This window comes from Lissotriton vulgaris, chromosome 8, assembly GCF_964263255.1.
Source record: "Lissotriton vulgaris chromosome 8, aLisVul1.2, whole genome shotgun sequence".
Lineage (NCBI taxonomy): Eukaryota > Metazoa > Chordata > Amphibia > Caudata > Salamandridae > Lissotriton > Lissotriton vulgaris.
This window is the reverse complement of record NC_141696.1, coordinates 813,373,887-813,400,723: the sequence shown is the minus strand read 5'-3', so window position 1 is coordinate 813,400,723 and position 26,837 is coordinate 813,373,887. Positions and strand designations below refer to the sequence as shown.

The 26,837-nt window shown below is 45.9% G+C and overlaps 1 protein-coding gene across 1 annotated transcript in view; it reads right to left on the bottom strand.

Annotated features, from left to right (window-relative positions):
• Positions 1-26,837, bottom strand: part of ATP4B (ATPase H+/K+ transporting subunit beta) — a 103,881-nt gene that overhangs the window by 51,823 nt on the left and 25,221 nt on the right. Inside the window, exons 3-4 of the mRNA XM_086934686.1 lie at positions 5,457-5,570; positions 1,417-1,619 (exon numbers count right to left, since the gene is read on the bottom strand). Of these exons, the coding sequence (XP_086790812.1) occupies positions 1,417-1,619; positions 5,457-5,570 (317 nt within the window). The remainder of the gene's footprint in view (positions 1-1,416; positions 1,620-5,456; positions 5,571-26,837) is intronic.

Genomic DNA, 26,837 nt, shown 5'->3' with positions numbered 1-26,837 from the left:
ACCCAGATAGAAATGGAAGGACTTCCTCTTTTGTACGACCCTAAACCAATTCTCGAGCTGCTATTGGATGGAGCAGGCTATCTCAGCGCTCATTTTGAGGCTGGGGGCCTACAGCTGCAATCCCTTGGCTGTTTCTAAGCCCTGGTATTTCTGCCTCTGAAGTGCTCAAGTCAGATTGTAGGCTCTGAAGTGCTCAGGTCAGATTGGCCAGCTGTAGGCAGCTGGCCAATCTGACATGCGCCCTGGCAGGGAGCTAAAGTAATAGTGCAATTGCATGAATCAACCCCGCCCCCTGCCCTCGCGCTGTATCAGTGCAAGCCTGCAACACATAATAAAACGGTATTTGTTACCATTTTATTAATGTGTGCTCATGCTGCACTCGCAGCAGGCATGGCCCGCTCCTCCGCCATAATGGAGAAGCCGCCCCTGCTTTCATGTGTGCTCTGATTAGAGCCCTGAGAACAGCAAATAAAGGGTATGACCATAGTGCAACGTTCTGCCACAAAACCCATGCCCCATGCTTTAGCGAACAGATTAACGACGAGAAGCTAAGCTTATTAGTGCACTTGTAATCTCACACTTGCTGTGGCGAGCATGGACCCAAAAGCTTCCTTTGCTCTCGTTTAGGATAGGCCGTCTCGCCAGAGTCAGAAACAAGCAGGATGTGGGTAAAATATAGGGATGGGGTGAAGTATTATAACAGAAACAAAGGAAATTCGCAACAAAGTGTTTTGTTTTGTGAAAACTTGTAGAGGGTAACTATATTGAAGTGTCAGGGCCACCTCATGCTGTAAGGACTGGGGACACAGGTGGAGGGGCATTTAAATACTGGCTGCCACTGGTGAATTCGCAATATCCTTGAGGTTTCTTCTTCACTATATTTTAACCTTTTTGAGTCACAATATTACTCATTACAAAATACTCAGGGTCTGATTCACAAACTGCGCTTTGCAGTCTGCTTCATAGTACTACAGTAGTACTACAGAACCCACTACAAAGTGCTATTCACAAACTGCACTTCTGTAGTAACTTACACTTTTGATTACGTTTACTACCTTGGGTAGCCACAGACTGCACGTTTGAGGTAACTTACACATTTGTAGTAAGTCTCTACCTCCATTTTTGTATGGGAGGGGTTGAAGTACCAGTGGTTGGCCATGTGTAGTGCTAGACTTACTACAAAAGTGTATGTTACTACAAAAGTTCAGTTTGTGAATACCAAAAAGTAGTAAACGTACTCAGAAGTGGAAATGTACTCAAAAGTGTTAACATACCCCAAACTGTAAGTTACATTTCTAAATCAGGCGGCGGACCATAGAATACATTTTATGGATGAACAACAGCAATGGAAAAGAAAATGTAGCATAGAGTATGTGTTTTTTTTTGGCAGCAGGACAAAAAAACACAAATACTTACTCTGTTCATTTTAATGACAAAGCACGGTTTTCCATCATGAAAGCCATAGTTTTCATCCTCCTCTCCAGAACATTCTCCCAGCATTTCTGTTGTAAACTGACAGGCACGCATGGTTTTACTGCCAGGAGTAGACAGGAGAGCTTTGATTTTGGTGTGTGATGAGCAGTTCACGTTCTGGACGGCTTGCACCGTTGAGTTGTAGGCTGAAATGCAACAATAGTGAATACATAAATTTGCATTGGGTATGTAGGTTCCCTTACCAAGTGTTTTATTTCCTTTGCTGTTCTAGGACAGGGGGATCGAGAGTTTTGATTGTGTGCACCCAGGCCCTGTAGTGTCCCCCATCCACATTACAAGTGTGAGTTTCAGCCAGTGATGGTTTTCAACCAAATCACTGAGCATGATGGGATCTGTCAGAAGTAAAACTATTGGTCATGGCATGCTATTGACTCAAAACCAGTAATGATGAAGGTCACATTCATGGGAGTCCCAGGTGACCGGTACATGGTGCCCCCTCACCCCTTTTGACACTTTGCCCCACACAGAAGAGACACAGAGTGAATAATGCTAGAGAAAACCTATGCTAGGGACATAGCTAGAGGGGACATTCCTGGGCACTGCTGGAGGAAGGTCTTACAGAGACCATTGCATCAAGAGGTTTACTCCAAGTGAACTGCTGGTGGAAACTCACACTGAAGTACCTATGTGAAAAGCTTTGCTTAGGGAGGGCAGCAAAGATGTAAAGGGTTCATGCAGGGCTTGGTGCAGGCAGACCTGTGTGCATAAAGGGAAGCAGGGCCAGGAGATGCAGAGAGAATAGTGTGCAGGCAATGCAGCAGATGAGAAGGCTCTTTCCAGGCAGGTCAAGGATTTAAACGGTAAACTGTGCTTCATGGGGCATGCTGCGAAGGGTAATAGGGCACATGGAAGGAAGAGTGAAGGTAGGCCAGAGGCATGGTAAGACACAAATGGAACAAATGCAAACCCAGGACTAATGACAGAGTGGGCATGAAGCAGACAAGAGAGTATGTAGAATGCAGGCAGGAGGAGGTCAGGGCCAAGTAAACGAAAGCCAGTAGACTGAGGCTGGGACATTTCCTTGAAGTAAAAAGCCCTATCAGCATTTTCTGTCACAGGAAGGCCACCTCTGCATCTTGGCTGCATAGTTTTCAGTTGCCCAGATCGAAGTAAAAGGGAGAGTAAAATATATGCTTAGAATCATTGTGTTGTCTTTACACTATTCCAAGAGCTGTGTTCTTAATAGGGCATGAGAGCAAAAAGCGCACACTGTTGTAGCACCGTGCACTTTTGATAAATTATGAATACAGTGCACTTTCCTTGTTTGCTCCACGGTGCCACTTACATAAGGGGCGCCGTGTGCAAACAAGGAAAGTGCGCTATTTTACAAGGAATTCTAGTGAAATGCAGAGCAGCTGTTTAAAAACTGCTTTGTGTTTCACAGGTGGCAAGCTGCCTGCACTTTGGAGAGGGAAGAGAGATTCCCTTGCAGGCAGGTGCAGTGAATAACCACACCCGCCTGCAGGGGGAAGTCTGGGGTGTCCATGGGACCCCCTTTCTTCTCCCCAGAGAGCTGCCTTTAGGAGTCTCCCTGAAAGTGCACCACTTTCTGGTGGCGCACTTTCAATGCGCCTCTTAAAGGCATGTTTGCTTCTGTGCCCACTTTGGTACTACGGCACAGGTGCAGAGGCAAAGTGATCCCCCCATTTGCATGGCACAACACCTCCATGCAAATGAGGGAACGCCCTCTCATGATAGCGCTGGTGCAACATGTTTGCCAGTACTATCATTATTAGAAAAGGGGCGCACAACCATCTGCCGCCCCTTCTTTAATATCAGTGTGCCCAGGAGTGCAGAATACAGTTGCGCATGCTCCTTGCGCCCCTGGGACTATCTATAATACAGCCCCTGGTGTGCAATCTTTTTCGTTTTGTTTCTTTGTCGGCCTCAAAAAACCAACACAGCTATATCATGTATCGTTATTCACTGATACACTTTGTTTTACCTTTAACAACATAGAGCCTAATTTAGATCTTGGCAGATCAGGTCCTGCCGTCGCTTTTTCAATGGTCTTCCCACCCACTGGCCCACCCGCTGTATTTAGATGTTGGTTGATCCATAAATAAAAGACTCCCAGAGTCCCGCTGACTTTCTGACGCATCTGTCAATCCTTGCGCCATAGTGCGCCGTATTGTAAATATGGCACATCCATGGTGGTGCAAGGGTTTCTCAGGGTGGTGCAGGGAAAGTGACGTATCTCTACAAATGCGTCACTTCTTGTAAATCTGCCCCTATCTCACCAGTGACACTGACACTAATGGGCCTTACTGCTGCCGTTGAAAATATAACCACACCACATACAAACCTACCACAACTCCTAGGCTTAAACGACTGCACAAAACTGTGAACGTCATTTAGGTTTTGCCAAAGTTAGCAGTTGCCCACGGCTTGCCCCTAGTGGCGCAAGGTGCCACCTTTGCTGCTCCTGCCCTCAGAGGACATAGAAGCAGTGCCAAGAACAGAAAGTAAACATGGTCGTCAAGAGCACAGCTTACCTTCTCCAGTTCCCTCTAGGAAACGAGACAATAGCCTTTCTGTTTTATGAAATAAATACATTCAGCAGTGCCTAACACTCTTCAAAAAATGTAAAAGGCTGCTATCCTGTTACCTGAAACAATGTATACAGGTACGACAGACTGCACATTAATTTAAAACATAAACCCTAAATCATGCGTTTTAAATATTTGCTAGAAAGTGAACATATTATTGCAGTCACATACTGGCTTTTATCATATGCATTAAGCATTTATCTTGTTATTGAATGTCTTTGTTCAATATTATTTCTTATTGCTAAACATATTTTAAATATTTTGGTGTGATGTTTCATTATTGTGAATAGGTGAAAAACAAAGTGTACAAAGCCTCCCCCTGTGGGATTCATAACACCTTGCAAGTGATCATAAATTACTGAAAACATTGTAGGCCTATTACATAGTTCAAGTTCAAGTCAATAGTTGTGATTCCCATTAATTAAAAGAGAGAGGCATCACCTCTATGTTATTAATGTACAGCTCTCTGAGGTGTATCAATACATTTTGTCTAGGAGAGGCATGCTAGTGCAATCATTGAATGGTGACGATTTTGCTTTCTAAATATTGATCATTTTTATGCCATAAAAAGAGACATATGTGATGATATCCTGAAATGTTATGGCACCTCAGTTAAAATAAAGGTAATATCTATAATATATATTTTCTGTGTTGATTACATATTCATATACTAAATATTCACTTATCGAGTTTAATAATGTCAATTAATGTTATGTCATCAGGATCAAAGATCAGGTGACTTAATTTCCTAGGAGGATTCAGGGTCATAGTTCATAAGAAGTCACTTTCTGTAATGACATTGAGGTCAAAGACTCTGAGATATCACTTCTGCTACCCCTGGCATTTTGGTCAATGGACTACTAGGCTTCACACACAGGGGGGGCTTTTCTCAAGTACAACACATATAACAATTTTGTGTGATGCCACATAAGGGTGAATCATCTATAACTCGACTTTTTAGGTCACTTCCTTGTTCGTTCTCACATTCTATGCTGTATAGACAATACCGACATGTTTGTTTGTTTAATTTATAAAGCTCAAACAAATGCAAAAAACAACTGTTTTAAATGGCGTTAGTTGATAATTAAAATCATTAAAACCCTCTGAGATTGTGTTCATCCTTAAGGTCAGAAAAGTCACCCCACCCCCAAACATCAGCCACTTCACCTTAGCAACTGGTCAACATTTCTGTGTGCGTGGCGTTCTCAAAAGCATCTAAAAAAACAAACCACACATAGGAACGCTCCAATTACCATGACCAGTTCCCATGGGCCTAAGTCCAACCCAGGTCCTAAATAAAGCTGTACAGGTGAGCAGAAGCCTCACCCCCGACATGTACCCACACGCCCTTTTTAAAAGTTTGCTAAAGGTCAAGATCGACTTTGTTTTTAAATGAAACATGTGATTTGTTACCTGCAAGGAATTTCTGAAGACTTTTTTTGTAGCTGCCCCAAGACCCCGAATCGGAAGTGTTGATGCAAATACTGATATCCTCTTCGACATAATGAAACGGTCGTATTGTCACCCCTGGAACAACAAACAAAGGTGGCAGAGAGTACAGCATAAGTGACAACAGCCAGGTATTCTGCCTGTTCCTAGGTAATGTTTATATTTACCTTGCCTATAAATTGCACATTTCCAAATTCAATTCCATGGCAACAGAAAGGTTATATCAATCAGAGCCATACTGCAGATTAAAGAGTACTTGGCTACTGAGCGCAAGTATGTGATATACATAAGTTAAGTAATATATAAATATTTTGGGATGGAACAACTATGGCTGGCCAGTCGAGCGACAGTGACCGTGTCCAGTAGGCGTAAGTGAGATCTAAGTTCATCATACTGCTCAGGCACAATTTAAATAGGCAATAAACAATTTAGGATAAACGGGAGAGGGACACACTACAGTAAACAAGAGGTCAGAGCAAAGATGCTTGGGCATTGGGGATAGACTAGGCAGGTTTCGAGTTATTAATATTATATTGGAACCATATTATATTGGAACCTTGATTCTGTAATCATGACATCTTGAAATGTTAGTGAGGTATTCCAGTGGTTCAATGCTAGTGCTCATCCATGATGTCTTCATAGAGGCAGGGTGAGTTGGAGGTACAATCAAGTGAGTCTCGCACTACTTCCACCTAAATGGATGGGTCAGACCATGAGTTACAAACAGTGGGGCAGATTTACAAACCCCTTGCAACACGTTTGCGCCACTGTTGCGTCAATTTTGTGACACAGGGGTGGCGTAAACAATGTGTCTTCTTGCGACACATATACCTGCGTCAAGTATAATGTTTGAAGGGTGGGCGTTCCGGCACAAGAAAGCCTCATAAATGTGACGCAGTACAATCTGCAAGATTGCACTGCGCCACTTCTACGACGCCACTGCGTCAAAACCTTACGCCTGCTTGAAGCAAGCGTAAGGAGTGACACAGCACAATTGGTATAGGCCTTCCTGAGCAATGTTGAAGTTGCATAGTGCTTGCGACATGACTCCAGCAATGCCTGACCTTTGCGCCAACAGATGCCTGTCAAATCTGTCAATCCTAGCGCCATGGTGCGCCACATTGTAAATGCGATGCATCCATGGTGGTGCAAGGTTTTTTTGCACGACGGAAGTAAACTTGCGCATCTCTGCTATTACGCAGAGATGTTTCAGTTTCTTGTAAACCTGCCCCAGTGTGTTAATGAAAAGGACGAGTCACGGGGGATATGCAACCACATGGGGACAGTAGAAAGAGACAACCTTGATTAAAGGGAGAACTTAGTAAGACCAGCAGACACATTTGTAGATGCTACTAATTTCAAGTTCTCTTTAAAAATGCAGAGATTATTCGACCATTGTCTTATATTACATTGATGCACAAAATAAGATCTGGCAGTGACAGCTCATCAGGCAAACTCATTTGGAAAGACATCAACAAACATTTGCTGGAAAATAAGAACCCATGGTTGTGTCGGCTACACACCTCATTAAAGGAATTCTCCCTAGCTGACACATGGACAGCATCAATAAGTTACAATCTGTTTCATTGCCTAACCAATAGAACTTCAACTCACCTTTCCTCTGAATTATACAAGAAAACATTCAGCAAACCTTTACATGCATGGACAGGAATTAAATTGTACGTCACTATGGAGCGTCATCATCTAGAACAGCCATTCTCGCTAAAACTGAAAACGAGACTCTTGCAGTATCGCTTTGGCATTTTTTGAAACAGGCCAACACTCCGCCATAGGTACCCCAAGCCAAAGACAGCAGCATCTGGTTAAGTGACTATCATGATGGATCAATTCTGTAAGTTCTTTGCATCTGTCATCCCATGGTGCTTTTTATCTCTGAAAATTGGTACATGCCTGCAAGCACCATAAGCATGTCTTGAAGGGATTTACGTTCAACAGATCTACAGGTTCGTCATGTACATGATACATGCGCGGAAACGTATCAACTCTTTTAACCTCCACAAGTGTATGCAACATTTCTCTTTTACTCACCTCCCACACTAAAAAAATACATTGAATAAAAATGCTGAAAGTTTAATTACACAATTATTGTACACGCTTTAAATCTTATATATTTTATATATTGTCAAATTTTTAATCAATCACGCAATAAATATTACTTATTTGCAAGTAAGCAATTGTAAGGTAAACCATTTTGTGGTCCAAAATGTTGTATTTTATTAGGGTCATACCGTAATTCATAATGATTAATAGATGCTTCTAAGGTAGTCCAGTGGTAAATGCAAAAGGACAGAATTATGAGATCATCGAAAAATCACTTAGAGTAATCTAGTGGTTGCCATTTTAATAATATCATCGTCCCCTTCATATCTTCATTGCCATCATCACTGTCACCAATACCTTTGGCGCTGATTTTAGTTTTGTATATTTGTAACACAGGGGCAATTGGTTTGGTGTGTGATAATCTCTGCTCCTTCTGCAGAGCGCCCGAGAGTTGGGCATTCTTGATGGTGAGCAAGTCTATCTGGGGCTTCCAGCTAAGTTTTTGTCAATTGTTACCCCTAGGTAAGAAAATATCTCCATTTGTTCTAAAGTACCTCCCTTCATTTTGACACCACCCACAATAGTCTTATGGTTATGTAGGACCATATATTTAGTTTTGTCCACATTGACAATGAGATCGTGATCCTCACAAAACTCCTCAAATCTCGTGAGGGCATGTTGCAGGCGTTGTCTCGTCTTGGAGAGAATGAGGGTGTCGTCTGCAAATATGAGTAGAGGGCTCTTATACCCAACTAAAGACGGTGCATCCGTAGAAAAATTCTCAAAATATTGCACTAACCCATTGATGTATATTGAGAAGAGGGTCGGTGCTAGAACGCACCCCTGTCTCACCCCCTTCTCAACTGGGAACCTTTCAGTAGTACTTCCCTGCGCATCCCATCTCACCTGCGCATAGTTGTCGGCATGCAGCTTAATCAAAAGCCCCAGAGGGGCATATTTAATCTCCATCATTGATATCTTCTGTAGGTTATACATTGTAACCAATAATATTATCTGGGGCACTTAAGCAAATGCTACATGCGGTACTCTGTGATCCGATTCAATCAGCATCAATTCATGCACTCAAGTCTCACATAAGATGGCGTGAGCAAACAAGGGCGCATAGTCCAGTTTACACCCAAGCTGGAAAGTAGATCCACTCTCAAGTAGAAAGCAGTAACTTGGAGAAAGTGTGGTTCACTTGGATACGAATGTGCTATTATTCATGTTTATAACTTTATAACCTTAGACAGAGGATGACTACAACAATGAAATCATTCCACTAAAGAAGTTTGAAAACAGTAAGTTCAAGTTTGTTCCAATATTTGACTTAAAGCCAGTCAACAATCCAGAGCCAATTGTTTTAAAAATGTGCGAGACACCAGTCATGTTAGGTTTAAAGCATTTTTATTGTAACAAAAGGAACATGGGGAAGGGAAGAAAAAAAAAGGGGGGAGACATGTCGCAGCGGTTCTAGTCGAAAAGGGGGGAGGTCGGTGGTCCAGGAGGGGAAGGGAAAGCATCAGCTGTAAGGCAGTAAGATAGTGCGCACAACCCTCCTATATTCCCCGACCCCCCCACCCAAAGCTAAGAGCGAGTAGCGTCCTGCAACACAGTCAAACACAACGCAGTCCCTCCAATCCCCCGCCCCCATAAAAGGAAGAAAAAAGGAAAAAAATACCCCAACATCCTCGTCCAATAGCCCTTAATAAAAACATCCGCCCCGAACAGCCTACCCCCAACCCCGAAGCCCTCCAGCCCCATCCCTCCTAATCCGCCGGGGCCGCCGGTGGCGTAAGCCTGAGAAGGCGCAGGTACCTCGGACATGTGAGCTCCCTAAATTCTGTGGACAGCAGTGCCAGGAAGGGGTGCCAGAGCTCCTCGAACTGATCTACATCTCCAGCCACCGTAAGTGACATCTTCTCCATACCCAGTACTTGCCAGAGTCTATGCAACCAACCAGTGATGGAGGGGGTCGTGGAGGTGCGCCAGTGGACAAGAATATTTTGGACCGCCGAGCCTAGCGCGATAGCAATCTGCCTACCCCTGCGGGACTTCAGCGGGTACATTAAGTCGTTGGGGAGGCCTAGCAGGACATACGCTGGGAAGCGCGGCAGTTCAATCTCAAAGTGTCTATCCACCTCATCCAAGACCTCCTTCCAATAAGCAGTCAGTACCGGGCAATCCCAAAGAATGTGTGATAGAGTACCCTCCTGTCCGCAGCCCCGCCAACATCCCTTGTCGGTGAGCTTGTGCATCTCATAGAGCCGCTCCGGGGTGTAATACCAATAGGTGGACACCTTAGTAAAAGTCTCCGTCAGCCCAGTGTGGTATGCAGAGTGCCTCGCCCGATATGCAATCTTGTCCCACTCCTTGTGGCTCAGGGTCCTGCCCAACTCTCTATGCCAGCGCTCCTTCCCCGGATTATGAAAATGAAACGGCGGGGGTTGAAGAAATTTATATAGATCGGAAATAAGCTTAGCATCTGAGGTCCGGGTCACTAGCCACCGCTCGTAAGGAGTGATTTGACGGGCTGCGACGTCGCGCACCTGGGGCTGAAGAGCCCAGTGGCGGACCTGCATGTAGCGCAATCTGTCCACCTCCGTCAAACCAAATTCCTGTCGGAAGTGCTGAAAAGGAAGCACTCCCTCCGGCCCGTAAATCTGAAAAAGTGCCCTGCAACCCGCACTCACCCAGTGGGTAAAAGCTCCCGGTTCTAAGCCCGGAGTAAAGTCCGGGTTACCAACTATGGGTGTAAACGGTGATGGGAAGGTAGTCAGCTCGCGAAGCTCGCAAACCGCGTCCCACACCCGCAGGGGAACCCGGGTGACAAAAGAGGCGTAGAGGTTAGCCGGGCAGTGTGAGCGCCGCAGGAACGGAACCTCCTGAAGGGTACGTCCCGCTACCGCCTGATCCTGAAAGAGCCAATGCTTGTCAGATTCCCACCTGCTCCATTACACCAAATATCGGAGTTGCGCCGCCTGAAAATACTTCCGGAGATCCGGGATACCAAGACCTCCCGCCTCCGGAGCAAGCGTGGAGAGAACCCTCTTCATCCGAGGCTTGCGGCCTTGCCACACGAAACGGGAGATGTCAGCCTGCACTTGCTGTATCCAACCCACAGGGGGCTGGAGAGGTAGAGCGCGAAAAAGGTACAAGATCTGAGGCAGCACCGTCATCTTCACCGCTGCGATACGGCCCAACCACGAGAGCAGGCCCTTGTTCCATCGGCCGAGTTCCTCCTTAACCTTCTTACCAAGGGAAGAGTAATTTGCCCTGACCATTTCAGGCAGCGAAGGCGCCAGCAGGATCCCCAGGTATGGCACCGTGGATGAAGACCACTGCATGGGGAAAAGACGCTGAAGGTCTCTCCTGGTGTCCACGGCGAGCGACACGTCCAGGGCAGCTGATTTGGTCATATTCATTTTAAAACCGGCCACGTGTGCAAAGGCGTCCAGTTCCCGGATGCAGGCAGGGAGGGACCTCCTGGGGTCATCCAAGGTCAGCAGGACATCGTCCGCATAAAGGCTAACAGCATGTGTATACTGACCCATCTTAACCCCAATAGCATCTGGATTATCGCGTATCTTCTGGGCAAACGGCTCCATGTAGAGAGCGAACAAAAGCGGCGAGAGGGGGCAGCCCTGTCTCGTGCCGCGCTCAATGACAAAACTACTCGAGCTGTGCCCATTGACCCGAACCGATGCTGATGGTCTTTTATAGCAATTGAAGACCATGGTGCGGAACTTCTCGCCGATTCCCAGTTTCCGGAGAACCAGCTCAAGGTACGGCCAATGAACTCTATCAAAGGCCTTTTCCGCATCGACCGACAGTAACATCCTCTCACCCGGGACGCGCGAGGCCTTCTCTAAAATGTGCGTTACCCTCTTGGTGTTGTCAACCGTCTGTCTACCGGGTACAAAGCCAGCCTGGTCCGCCTCCACCAGACCCGGTAGGTGCAGGCCAAGTCTGGCCGCTAGGATCCCCGTGTAGAGCTTAAGATCAACATTCAGAAGCGAAATAGGCCTATAAGAACCACACAGGGTCCGGTCCTTCCCGGGTTTCGGAATGACCGACACAGTCGCGGAAAGGAGGTCCGGCGGGATAGCCCCCGGTTCGGAGAAGGAGTTGAAAAGGCGAGCCAGGATAGGCGCCACTGTGGAACAGAAGGTCTTGTAGAACAAGGCCGGGTAGCCATCCGGGCCCGGGGCTTTACCATGTTTCAATCGTGCTATAGCGGAGATGACCTCCTCCACATGGATGTCCCTTTCTAGGTGGTCCGCTTGGGCGGGCTCAAGCACCGGGAGGGTCACAGATTCCAGATAATCCTCAGCGTCCCCCAGCGAGGAGGGTTCCGCGGTATACAACCCCTCATAGAAGCTACGAAAGGAGTCCGCTACCTCCGCATCACCGGAAACAGAAACTCCGTCTGCACCCACTAGCTCCTTCACCACATTGCGTTGCTGCGCAGCCCTGAGCCGATGGGCCAGGAGCTTACCGCATTTGTCCCCGCCCATGTAAAAGGCATGCTTCAGGCGCAACGCCGCATATTCCGCTCGATCTAGGTCCAGCGCAGAAAGGAGTTTCCTTGCCGCTTTCAGCTGCCTCCAAACTCGAGGAGCTCCTGTTCGGCGATGAACCTGCTCAAGTTCCCTGACCTGCGCAGTCAGTTCGTCCCTCTTGCATTGCCGCTCCCTGTTCTCGGCCGAGGAAATGGAGATAAATTCCCACCTGAGGACCGCCTTCAAGGCCGCCCACTGCGTCGCTTGAGACGTGTCGGAGTTGCCATTGTGGACTAGATAGTCCTGAATGATCTCCGTCACTCGCTTCACCACCGATTTCTTGTGCAAAAGAGTATCCCGGAGCCGCCACAACCCTCTGGAGGGGGAGGCCGCCGGCCATGCAAAGACTCCAGAAACCGGTGCATGATCAGACAAGGACAGGACCCCAATGTCCGCCGTCGTGGCGGCCGTGCGTAGTGGTCCACTCACCAGGAGGTAGTCCAACCGCGAATAAGTGAGGTGCGCGTGAGAGAAATAGGAATAGTCCCTATCGGTGGGGTGCATAACGCGCCAGAGGTCATGCAGATCCATCTCTGCAATCCGGTCTTGCACCACGCGGGAAAGCTCCCCCGTCTGTGGGGAGCGCTGGGCAGACCTATCCATAGCCGAGTCGAAGACAATGTTCAGGTCTCCCCCCAAGACAACATGGCGATCGGGCGAGGCAGTGACATCCACCAACACTGATTCCAGGAAACGATCCTGGTGATCATTCGGGCTGTAAACGGAGCCAACCGTGAAGGCAATACCCCCAAGCCGCATCCGATACACCAGGAGCCTCCCCTTTTGTTCGGCATATTTGTACAAGACCTCGCCCCTGAAAGAGCTAGCTAGAAGGATGGCTACGCCTGCAGTCTTGGTCGCTGCCGAAGAGAAGAATTGGGTGGGGGAATTTGGCAGAGCGCAGCCTATGACAATCTTTGGGTAGCAGATGAGTCTCCTGCAGAAGGCATATGTCCGCCTGCGTCCCTTCTAGTAGGGATAGGATCGCTCTGCGCTTCACAGGATTGTTCAGACCCTTAACATTAAGGGTCACCACTTTCAAGGATGGCATCTCCCCCAGGGAACCGAAGCGCTGTGCAGCAAGCGAGGGATCAGCGGTGGGGGCGCACGGGGCAGAAGCTCAGGGAAGGCCAAGACCGGCCTCTCGCGTGCCTGGGCATTATCGGACGGGACCCCCCCCACAACAAAACAATTCGTAAGCCCTCCCAGAACCAACCCATGGCAACCAGCCAAAAACACAAACAGAGAAAAACACCCCATTGTCCCAGTCCAGCCCGAGCGGGCAAGTCTGTAGAAAACAATCAAGTGGACGTTCAGCCACTCACCTCGAACCGTTCCCTCCCAACCCCCAGCCCCAACCCAGCATCGAAGAAGCTAAGCATCTCTCCCCCCGGAGTGAAGTTAGGCCGTCAAGGCCACGCCGTTGGATTCAGGCAAGTTCCTGGCCGCTGTCCTCAGGGCTTCCTCCATATCCGCTCTGATGGTAGGGGAATCAGGGCGACTCGCAGTCGCCGACGAGTGTCTCCTCGCCGATCTCCGCCGGTTCCGTCTCTCCGAGCGCCTCCATGTGGGCGTCGCCCCGTCTTCCTCCGTGGCCGTGATTCCCAATACCCCACATATGTCTTGGAGGGAGCGCAGCTGATGTAACACTCCGTTCCACCTAAAGATGAGGCGGAAGGGGTGACCCCAGGAGTAGGGCGTTTCGTGCTCCCGCAGAAAGTCTGTAGCAATCCGGAAGGACCTGCGCTTCTGCAGCGTGATGGCGGACAGGTCCTGGTAGAGCGCCACTGGCCGCTCTCTGAAAGTTAGAGGCTGCTTCCTGCGGGCCTCTGCCATGATGCGCTCCTTCAAGGGGAAATCAGGCAGGAACGCCAGAATGTCCGGTGGGGGTGCTGATGACTGGCGCTGTCGGCCCACTCTATGCGCTCTATCTATGCGGATCGGGAATTCTGCATCTTCTCCCAAAATCTCTCGGAACAAGTCCTGTAGATAGGCCACCAGATCCGACCCCTCGTCCGCGGACGGGACACCCCGCACCCGGATGTTGTTCCGCCTGGACCTGTTCTCAAGGTCCTCAGAGTGGGCCTGGAGCTCGACACACTGCTCCCGGAGACGGAGAACGTCCTGCTGGAGATGGACTATCTCCTCATCTCTGCGCTGGGCCGCCATTTCCACCGTATCAACACGCTCGCCAAGGCCCTCCACCTCCCTTCACACTTCTCGGACCTCACTGGCCACTTCCTTCTTTAGCGCCTGGAAGTCGTCCTTGAGGGAACTAAATAAGTCCTCCATGAAGGACCTCGTAACCGGCGGTTCTCCTCCAGTTGGGTCTGCGGAGGCCCGGGAGGACCCCGGCGACGGCTGCGTCCTGTCCCTCAGCTGCTGGGCCCTGCTGAGCATGTCCGGCAGAGTGCGGTCACCCCTTCTCGAGCCTCCTCTCCCAGCCATCGTGGCCGCTGCAGTGGGCAAGGACCAGGGCCGGTCGCCGTAGATGCGCTCAGTCACTCGCGGGCACCAGATGTGAGGCCCTGCCGAAGACAAGAGTGCTGCGTCACCATGGACAAAATGGCGGCTCAGGCCGGGGCGAGACAGTCGTTGTACCGACCAGGGTGGCCATCGGGGGCCAAAGTCAGGGGTCTCTCAGCAGCGCACCCCTCGGTAAATGAGGTCAGGAGCCAAGTCAAAAATAGGCACTCGCCCGCCTAAGGCACGGTGGAGGTCGCCAGCTCCAGCTCCACAGGGAGAAGATGGCGGCAGGGCGGGGCCCGGTAGAGAGGCCCGGGCCGGCGAGACTGCCAGCGACCCCCGGGGCACAGTAAACAAGAAAGGTCCGTAGCCAGTGTCTCACAGCCTCGCCAGCGGGTCCGTCCAGGCTGGGTGCCGCGTAGATGTCTCTGGCCCTCGCCTTCAGGCCCGGGGTCCGCGCCACACTGTGCACCGTCGTCGGTATCGAGGGGCCAAAGCGCCAGCTGAGGTCCAGGGTCCGCTGCGTGTCGGTGACACCAGTCACCAAGGCTCCGGCCGGGGGGCGCTGTTATTCTCGGGAGCACGTCGGGCCCGAACACTCGGGATCACCAGCTTTCAGCACCTGGCCCAGCCGAGGCGCCTGGACAGCAATGCAATACGCTCCGCCTCCCAGGCTCTCCTCCGTGTTCCGAACTTCGAGCAAACTTTCGGGGTACTTCCCCCGGGGCGATAGGAGTCAAAGTAGTATCAATAGATGCACCAGGAACTCCGGCACAGTCCCCTCACCCGCAAAGCATCTGCGGGGGGAGAGAAGCGCAGAAATCGGGGCTCGAGCTGAGCCGGGCCGGAGGAGCTACGGGAGGAAGCGTCCGCTCACCCCGCCATCTTGGCCACGCCCCCACCAGTCATGTTAGAAGAATAGAATACAACACCAAGGAAATCAGCAAAATGAGTTAGTAACTGAGTGAGCAAAATATGCTGCATCTACGCCGCAGAATGCGCTGTTTTAGAAATAGAAAGCTTCTGCTGCTGTAGTCAAAGACACTTACTTTTGTGTTATAATAGTCAACAACGTATTCAATTTATCAAAGAACAGTTTTGATAGATTGACCTTCCGCCATATGGCAAAATCAGAAGTGCTCCTTGGAAGAGGGCACTGCATAACTCCACCACGCTTTACCATTTTCTGAACCGTTGTGGGATAAATGTTTTCTTGGGATAGCCCGCAGTCTGAAGTGTTTGTGCAAAACACTCAACTTCCATTATTTAAGTTGTATGATAGGAAGAAAGTAAAGATGTTTGGTGCAGGTTTTTAAGGCTATTTGCCTAGCTTTCCTCAATCTCCAGCACAAAGGGTCCAATCTCTCCTTCCTCTTCAGCTGGAACACTCCAGGAAGGTCACAAAGATCGCCCTTAGTTAGGAAAGTCTCCATGCCTAGGTTCTGGAAAGTCAGATAGGGCAGTTGTCCATATCTGGGGCTGCTGCCAAGTTATTGAATTCCCTGCCTGGCTCATCGCTAGACTTGACTCCTTTGCCTCATTCAAGAAATCATTAAAACATGCCTTTTTTCATCATAGGTTCTCTGGATTTTCAGAACTTAGGAGTTCTGCTTCTCGGGCATAGAGCTTAGATACCCTCTGGTTTAACACGCCTCATAAATTCATTTTTCATTTTCATTTAATTTCAGACAGATGGATCAATTCAACATGATAGGTAGACCTAAACTTTTTGACAACCCACTGGGATTAAGTGCCTATACCGTAGCGCTACTTACAACAGAATTGCTTACTATATTGGAAAAATAGAAGAGAAATGGTTGAGTGTAGTAAGGGGAGTTTGCTTGTACATCAAAGGGTAACCACATCAAATCGTATGGAGCCCTATTTATATCTTTCACAAGATCACTGTCAGAGATTTTATTTGGTTAGATTCAATTCCTCTCACTTCTTGGTTTCTTATCCAAAAGACATGTAGGGTGAAAATGGTCTTATGCTATGCCAATGTGATTCAGATTCAGCACAATCCATGCTACCATTTTTTATTTTCATAAGTTGTACTCTGTGCCCTGGAAAACACTTCTTAATTCCATTACTTAGGTCTCTAAATACCTAAATATGCCGACCACCTTATTGCACCTTCATTTTTTGCAGCCGGAATTGAAGTGCATAATGGTGCATAAGTTCATTTCGGCCACTGTAAAACTGAGAAATATGGTGGGCAAGATATGTTCTAATTATGTTTAATATATTTTGTCCTATTTTAGGCATTATTTTGCGAAAGACAATTCAGTTGCTCTACACATGATTACATGGATTTTCTTAAGGGTGTCATAAATGTACCCTTCCCATTCACAAGCAATCTTATGAATTAATATTTTTATGAGTGCATATTTTTGTGTAAAATGGTATGGAAGCCGGAGAAATAAGGTTGGCAAGTAATATTTTAATCATGTTTTATATATTTTGTACTTGATGTTGGTATTATTACTGAGTGAAAGATACTTGAGTTGTTTGAAGCTTTATATTATGGATTTCTTGAGGATTTTTGCTAATGTATCCTTTTTATGCACAAAGACACTTTATGAGCTATCCTTTTTTTTTAGGGTCTTAGTATGAGTTTGTTGGTCTGACTGCTGGCAGGTTGTGTCCACCACTGCCAGTAGCCCATATTGCTGGCGGTCACTGCCATATTACCAATTGACCACGGTGTCAGCGGTGTGGCCGCGGAGATCTTGCGGTGGTTGTGATTCTGTTTCCATATCGATACCTGTGTGAACATTTCGACTGCAAATGTGTTGAATGCACACACTTGCATGATACATGTGGAAAAATGCCAACTACCCATTGCTGGAGTCTGACCCATATGTGGGCAGTCCAGGCTATTGCCTATGGTACAAAAAGACTCACTTGTACATCGCCTTAAACAGGGTTGTAATGCTCAGGGTGAAGACAATGGTGGGAAGGGGGGACCTGAAGAAAGGGATCCACATCAAACTGTGGACAAAAGTACAAGAAAGGGCTGAGTATGCACCCCAAATCCTTTGTTACTGCTGACTTGAATCTGGCAGTCGGCTCATCGGAAAGCCAACTCGTACAATGGATGGCGGTGGTGCTCCTCAGTACTGACCTATGGCAACTGCATTTCCCGACCCCCACTCTGGCAGTCAGCTGTTTGCTGGTGGTGTCTGTGGTCCAGCCGCATTATACAGAATTGCAATACAGCGGTCGGACCGCTGAGCTCGCCACATTCGGACTGCCACTGCGGATATAACGGTTCACAGACTGCCAAACTCATACTAAGTTAGTGTTTAAATTGTTTATGTTTATGTTTTGGCAATTTTTATAGCGCGCAAATACCCGGGGGTGTCTCGGCGCTTAAATAATCAGATGATGACAGTTACAAGATCTTTAATGTGGAAACAGCCAAGTTTTTACTTGCTTCCTGAAGCTGAGGAGGGTGGGGGAGGTTTTAACGGTAAGGGGAAGAGAATTCCATAATCTAGCCATGGAAATCACAAAGCATCTGTCGCCCCAGTTCGCTTTCCTTGTGCGTTGGACATTAAGCAGATGAGCTGAGGATGAGCAAAGAGTCCTGGGAGTTACAAGAGGGCGAAAAGCATGTTTAAGAAACTGCGGGCCAGAATTGTTAATAGCCTTGTAAGCAATACACAGTGCCTTAAATTTCGTACGGCTTTTGACAGGAAGCCAGTGAAGCTGTCGAATGAAAGGTGTGATGGAGGTGTACTTAGGTATGCCCAGTAAAATTCTAGCTGAAGCGTTCTGCATCATTTGAAGCCTATTTAGAACCTTTTCCTGCGCGTTAAGGAGGAGGGCATTGCAGTAATCTGTCCTGGAAAAAATGAGGGTGCTGATAAGAGTTTTACCGGCTGTTATGGGAAGGTAAGGGAGAAGCTTCTTGATTTTCTTTAGGGTAAAGAAGGAGGTGGAAACTACAGCATTGACATGATGATGGAAAAGCAATCTATCGTCAAACATGACTCCAAGATTACGAACCTTAGTGACGGGTTCGGGTGGAGAACCCATCTCATTAGGCCACCGGTGGGGGGACCAAGCGGGTTCAAGCTTCCCAAAGGTCATTACCTCCGTCTTTCCAGAATTTAATTTTAAACAGTTGGAGGACATCCAGGAGCTGATGGCAAGCATTCCCTCTTGGAAGTTTGCTGCAACTAAAAGTTCATCATGATGTACTGATAGAACCAGCTGGGTGTCGTCGGCATATGTTGTGAGACTGATGCCAATAGACTTGATCACCCTCGCTAAGTCCGAGACGTAGATATTAAACAAAGTCGGACTTAGCGAGGAGCCCTGTGGCACTCCACAAAGAAGGGAAAAAGTGGGGGGAAAGAAGGAGCCTAATTTTACAGCTTGAGAGCGGTTGGCAAGAAAACCTGCAAGAAGGTCTTTGGCCTTGTGCTGGATACCAATCGCTGAGACACGGTCGATCAGAGTAGCATGATCGACCGTGTCAAAGGCCGCGGACAAGTCAAGCAGTATCAAAACTGCTGCACCGCCTTTGTCTAGGGTCATTCTGATTTCATCAGCCGCTTTTATAAGGGCCGTCTTGGTTCCATGCCCTTGCCTGAATCTGAACTGGGTTTCATCAAGCAGGTGGTTTGAATCAATGAATTTGGAGAGCTGCCTATTCATTAGATTTTCAAATATTTTTGCAGGGAACGGAAGGCAGGCAATAGGTCTGTAACTGGAAGGTAATGTGGGATCAAGGGTGGCTTTTTTTAAAAGTGGCTTAATGATAGCTTTTTTCCATGCTGATGGATAAGAACCTGTAAGGAACATGGTATTGCAAATATTGGCTAGAGCAGGAGAGATGGCATCAGGAATGAGGTTGAGGATGGAGGGAGGACATGGGTCAAGGGGTGATCCTGATTTGGTAATGTATATGTATGTATGTATAAAAGATTTTATTACACGCTCTGCTACTACAGAGTATCCTGGCGCGATATGTGAACTAGAACAGAGCCGAACCAAGGAAGAAGGGAAGCAACTAGATACTGAGATTAAAAAGGTGAGTTTTTAACCCCTTCTTAAATTCTGCCAGTGTGGCTGACGCACGCAAAGAGAGCGGCAGGGCATTCCAGGATCGAGCTGCTTGGACAGAAATAGATTGATTAAATGAGAGACTTGTTCTTCAGAAACCTGATTAAACTTAGGAAAAGAAGTGTTGGTACAGGGGTGCCTAGCAGTGATATGTGTTGAAGAAGGTTCATGAAGGAAAGCAGAAAAGATAGCAGTAACTTTGTCTAAGAAGAAATCTGCCAGAGAATTGCAGAGAGCTTGAGAGGTGTCGGGAAGAGGGTTAGGGGGATTAGAGAGGTGGTTAACCACATGAAACAGTTTTTTTGCAGAGTTGTGTGCCTGATTGATTTGAGTAGTGAAGTACGTAGTCATTTCTACGAAAATGAGTTCTTTATACTTGGACAGGGCGCTTTTGTAAGAATGTTTATCAAGGTGATTGTAGTGCCTGCGCCAGTGTCTTTCCAAGTTTCTGCAGTGTTGTCTTTGTAAGCGGAGGGGTTCAGAAAACCATGGAGCGGAAGGGGAACTGTGGTTACGGAGAATAGTCTTGGGAGGTGCCAGTGTGGTGCAGGCAGTGTCCAGGTTTTTAAGGTAGTTAATAGATGCTTGTGCCGGATCCGGCTCCACCACATTAAGGACATTGGTCAACATAGAGGTCAGAAGAGGAATATCAATGTTTTTCCAGTCTCGTGTTAAAACTGGGGATGATGGTCTGGCTTGAGATGGAAAGGACTTAATTTTAACAGAAAAACAAACTGCAGAATGATCTGTCCAGGTGAAGGGAATAGCAGTGGAAATCAAAATGTCAGGGTTGTTAGTGAATATCCCATCGAGGGTGTGTCCTGCCTTATGTGTAGGCAGGGTGACAAGTTGCTGAAGTCCTACAGCTGACAAATCACTAATAAGGGAGATGTGTCAATGTCAGTAAGGGATTCCAAATGGAAATTGAAGTCGCCTAATATGGTGTAGTGAGGAGCTCCAGCTGTAGTCTCGACTAGATTGTTAAGACTCGCAAGGAAATTAAATTTAGGGCCAGGAGGGCGGTAGAGCAGAGTGCCTGTGAATGACTGGTTGCTGGATAGGCCAATAGAGAAAGAAAAGGCTTCGCAGCCTCCATAGTTAAGGGCTGTCGTTTTTAAATTATAGCAGTCTCTATATATAATGGCTATACCGCCACCTCTTTTAACAGTTTTGTCTAATCTATACACGCAGTAACCCTCAGGTAGGGCTGCTTTGAAGTCTGGGCAAGAGGAGTTGTCACCCCAAGTCTCAGTGACGAACAGGAGATCTAGGTTGTAGGACGCAATGAACTCTGAAATATCAAGTTTATGTCTTGGAAGGGAACGCACATTAATGAGTGCTGCCAAGACCTGTTTAGGGATAGCAGGTAATGGGGAATGTCTTCTGCAAGCACGACATTTGAAAGGGCCTATCGAAGGATCAGTGTGCAGAACTGATGGCATACAATGCGCAGGTTAGGGGAAGGATTAAGTGCTAAGAGCTGCGAGAAAGTGTAAGTGACCGTTACAGTGACCTTTGGGGCTTGAGGATGCAATTGACCAGGGGGGGCGGCCCTAGGCCCGGCGCGGACGGGCGCAGACGGGCTTGCCTTTGGCGCGCCGCTGGTGCGCCTGCTGCGCCCGCCCGCTGCGCAGGCGGGAAATGGTATGAGCTATAAATGGGTGAGGGAGGGTGGGACTCATCCCAGCACTGTTGCGCTGACTGACTCAGACCCCCAATATGGCGGCAAGCCCTGCCTCCAACGCGTCAGATCCTAATCGTCTGCGCGTGGAGCGGGCGGTGAATGCAGCGAGGCAGGGGTGAGTGAAGGATTTTTAAAATAAGCACAAGTTACAAGGCGCAACAGAAACAAAAGCAATAATTTTTAAAAATAGTGGCTGTCTCGTCCTCCGGCTTCCGCCTCAGAGGAGTAGTACTCACTGATCTGGGCGCGCAAAGAGGCGAGCGATTAAGTAGGCGGGAGGGCAGGACTCATCCCAGCACTGGTGCGCTGACTGACTTAGACCCCCAATATTGCGGCAAGCCCTGCCTCCAACGCATCAGATCCTAATCGTCTGCGCGTGGAGCGGGCGGTGAATGCAGCGAGGCAGGGGTGAGTGAAGGATTTTTAAAATAAGCACAAGTTACAAGGCGCAACAGAAACAAAAGCAATAATTTTTAAAAATAGTAGCTGTCTCGTCCTCCGGCTTCCGCCTCAGAGGAGTAGTATTCACTGAATTGTCACAATTTATTAGCGATTTGCATCGCTGATTTACGTGTTGTGAACTCTTGTATGGTTTTAACATACTGAATATAGATTGTTGATGATGATGATGTTGATATTTGCATAGAACGAGAACCATATAATCAACAAATGTAATGATGACCATAATGATAGAAACAAAATAACTCAATATAATTGTCAGTATCCAGGTGGTGCTCTATATTGTCCAATAAAGCATTTAAATTAAGATCATCCATAAACTGCTGAACTGCATTGATATCCCATAAACTTGCTAAAGGGCCTGGTGTAACAATGCAATCCAATGAAATGCGAAGAATATATAGAATTTGAATCATTTCCTTAGGGCCCCAAAGTTTATACAGTACGCTCTCCCAAAGAGCAACCTTCCGTAACAGATATGCAGTGATGTTAACAGCATGATAATCATTTTTCCTTTTTAGCTCTGTGTTCAGAAAATGTAGTTGCAGCTCCTGTATCACATGAGATAGTGTAAGAATTTCTGGAAGAAAATAACCATGCATCATCATTAAGATAATAGCCAAACTCATTAGCTGCCAAAGAAATGCTGAGAGTGCAGTACAAACTTGCATCCGCTTAGATAAATAGATATATCATGGCCCAGCAACAGGCAATGATCCATCCCTAGTGCTGACTGATTTCAGACACTCTTCTTTCCAGGAGAAATTGATTAAAACAGCTTATATTTCTTCACGATTGGACGTTTGATAATGGAGTTTCTTGCAAGGATGTAGTATCTGTAGCTGATGTAGATTCATTTATTGGAGTGGTGCTGGTGTAGTAATTGTAGCAATTGTGCTCGATGTTGCAACAGGTTCAGCTGTAGAAGATGTTGCTTGCACCATATCATTTCTGAAGCTTGCTCCTTTCCCTGCACCCTTTGATTCAGTTTTAGATTTGATTTGTGACTCTGAAGAGCGAGCACCCGAGGTATCTGAAAAAAGTTTGGGTATGTCATGCTCACAATCCTATAAGACAATAGTAGCCAGATGGTGACACAGGGCCAACAAAGCTGGTTCTCCCAAATGTTAATAAGAGCTATCAAAGAGGTAGTGTCAAAATTATCTATCTACTTAATATCAAACTAACCACCAGAGTTGCCCCATGTTCATTATGTAATCCAGTAATATCGCCACGATGAATGACACAAATATCAATCTAAAAATATTGTGTGACATGAATATAGTGGCAAACAATTGTCACTACAGAAATATTTTAGAATAGAATATCTAAGGAGAGAATATTTTTTATTTGTATATGATTTCGTTTTTAGGAATATTGTTAGATTTCATTTTAGCAGAGTTGTAATTAATATTATTTTTTAATATATTTATTGTTTAAATAATTAATAGATTAATTTTAGGTGATAGAATTCTTAGTGTAATCGTCCTCACTTTTCTTAAATATAGTTTATTATTTTAAAAGTCTAATGTATTTTTTTAAATATATTCAGTCATAATATAGAAGAGGGTTGTTGTGTTAGTAGGGAAATAAATTGGGAAGTTAATTCAATTATAATTTAGTTATTTTTAATGTTAATTGTTTTGGGAAATAAAAACAAATTTAATTGATTTTTAAGTAAATGCTTCGATTGTTAATTTTTTTAATGTAATTCATTAATTTTAATCTATGTTTTAATTTCTATAGTTTAATTAGTAATTTATATTTTACTATCAGGTTGATGGGTTTGTAGGGGTATAGGGTGAAATGTTATTTAAGTTATGATTTTAATTGCTTTATTTAAGGTGCATTTATTATTGTTTTAATTATTATCTGATTAAGTTTTGGGTGTGTGTGGTTTTTTGGGCAGTAGGGAGAGATGTGGATTTTATTTAAATTAATTTAAATATTGACTTTATTTGATAACCTATTTTGTATTTTTTCCTTTAAATGTCCATTTCTTTTACATATACATAGTATGCATTTTTTATTTAAAGTATGATTTAATAATTTTATGTTGTTAGGTATTTTAATGTTTTTTACAAAATATGTTGATTGTGAATGGTATATGTAACCTTTCCGAACTCTATTACTTTCCTTACTGTTGCTTAGACTGGAGAGAGGATAGTAAATCTAACCCCTCCACCACTGCGACAAAGTTGTCAACAGGTCTAAGGCAGGCAGAAGTAACAATGACAGATCACCTTAAGCCCTGGAGTTGACAGATCCCCTAAGTGTTATTCAAACACCTGTTGAACATAGGCCCGAAGGAAATTACCCTTAATGGAACTGCACATGCGTACGAACTGTCACTCAGAGAAAGGCTGCCTATGTGGGTTGTTGGTGCACCAGCATGACAATACCATCTTGACAGGACCCTTTTGCTACCAACCACAGCTGTTTCACAGGCAGCCTGTTGAGCAGTCAAACTAAGATGAGCCAGACACACATTTGGCCTTTGGGAAGGATATATGGATTTCCTCTCCTGGGGAAAGGGCTGTGACAATGGAGGGGATGGAGGGAACGGGTTATGTTCGTTAATACAACACTGAAAATACTAAATAAAACAAAATCTAACCTCTCCAAAGCCCATCCCTTTCCCTACGGTTGCTCAGATTGCAGCAGCAATAGTAAGTCTAACCACTCTGAAGTCCAACACTTTCTCTGCTGTTGCTTGGATTGGAATTGTAGTAATACATTTAAACCCTTCAAAGTCCAATACTTTCACTATCGTTGCTTAGATAGAAGTGGGAATAGTAAATTTAACCTATCAAAAGCCCAACACCTTCCCTACTCTTGCTTGGATTGGAGTGGTAATAGCAAATGTAACCTTTCAGAAACGTAACTGTTTGCCTGTTTTTGCTTACTTTGTAGTGAGAATCGTATATATAATGTAAAGGTTTGTTTAAATTAGAATTATGGTAATTATTTTTGCTACTGTTGTTTAATTTAAATTGTTCTTATTTTTTCGAATTTTTATTGTTTACATTTACACTATCTATTAAAAAATCAACTTTTGTATTTAAGATTATTTTCATGTGGAGGGGGGGAGGAAATGGCAGACATCAGACTATACTACTTGGCATCCTACCTGATGGTAATGAATGACTGGCTGACAGGGGGCTGGGACAACCTGGCATGTAGGCTGGAGCTGTCAAAATTAGGTCTTGAGAAAGTAATCGGCCTACTCTATGGCAACTCTATTCCACACACTCTACCCGACGTGACAGTGGCAGGCATCAGGATTCGGCGAGCAGCCCTGCGCTCCATTGGCTGACATCAATAACCACCCAACTTACCCCCTCCCCTCTGGAGGGTAAGTGGCTTCATCATACAGCTCACCTTGAGGGGTTTTGGAACAGAGATAAGATGGGGATCACAACTGTGGGGGATGTATGCTATTGGATTTATATGTGCTCCTTTCAAGAACTTCAACACATATATACTCTACCACACATACAGTTCCATAAATACTTACAGCTTCACCACGCCATGCTTTTCCATCTTGACAATACCACCGTACTGCCTGAATACAACCCCCTGGAAACCAGTCGTGGACCAGGGGTCAGCGGACTCGATAATTCTCGCCTCAGTGCCTACTCTAACCAGGGATCACACTCGGTAACTCTGGGCATTAGCTTGCCTCATCTCCACAACGGCTCCCCACATACGCCGGGGATACCTGGTTTCACCCTGGAGATACCCAGTAGGGTCCATCTCATAGGGAAAGCCAGGACGGGTTCCCCAGCGGTCTACAGTGCGGAGATACCCCATGTGGGTTGATTCGTGCGCTTTGCAAGACATCATTACATTACATTACATTACAGACTCCTCACTGGCCATCTGGACAAAGATGCAATATCTCACACCTACTGTACGCTAGTAATCATTGCCCCGGAAAGCTTCCAAGACCTCAAACACCACTGGGAGGAATGGGTAGTCCCCTTCAATGACACAAAATTACTTTTAGAAGTAGATGCCTCATGAAAAACTAGAAAGGTATCCATTTTAAAAATATGCATTAATAAAGAGCTGTCACAAAATCTATCATTCATTGATCTAATATGAATCATGCGCTATCCTGAGAATGGCCAAGCTAAAGAAACAATGGTGGCTGACACTCTGTGTAAAAAAACACAAAAGGTGTCAGAACTGTAACAAATTGTAAATAACACAGAGATTTATGAACTTAATTAGATGAGGCATGAATAAAGAACAGACAGGAAATATATTACAATATTTTTGTAAATGAGAGGAATGAGGGAGGGGTATAGCTAGCAATATGCAATCGTTTTTAGTAGTATGGTTTTATATGAATGATTCTCTAAGGAAGAATTTGAAATCCCTTTTTCCTGTAGAAATTCATAAAATGAAAGTCTTCCTGAGATAATTTTGAAAAGGTTTGATGCTTACTGACTAAGACTACAAGGATCAGTGCTAATAGGAAGATTGGCTCTGAACCCTGCAAGACCTGATGAGCGGTTCAAAGGACCCTGAAAGATTTACATCTTGTGCCTGTCAGGCAATGCAGGATTCTGAGGACAGGAGTGTTGTGGAAGCATGGCTCTAAGTTTAAAATGTATCAGGCCTCAGCTTTTTAGGTCTGGCATTAGCCAAGACCGTATGATTTTACTAAAATAAAATGAATGTGTATAATGTATACATACATATATTGGGTTTCAGCCACCTCTCTTCGTCCATTGGTCTGTTGTTGTGCCATTCACATTTTGATTCTGCCTACCAGAGCATATAGCATGGAGTGGAGGGTCAGCCTACTTCAGCCTTTAGTTATCTTCACTTTGAGTGACTGCATTTTTCTCTCTCACAAGGAGCACATCCACATACAGTTCCCTTCAGTGCCAGTGTTTTTCTTTTTACCTTACAATTACTTTATTGTGGCCTTTGTGTTTAGAGGATGATGTGATAGCAGGACGCTTCTGATGCACATTTCATCTTTATCAGAGCTTAGGTACTGACAATACTGTAGCAAATTCCTTT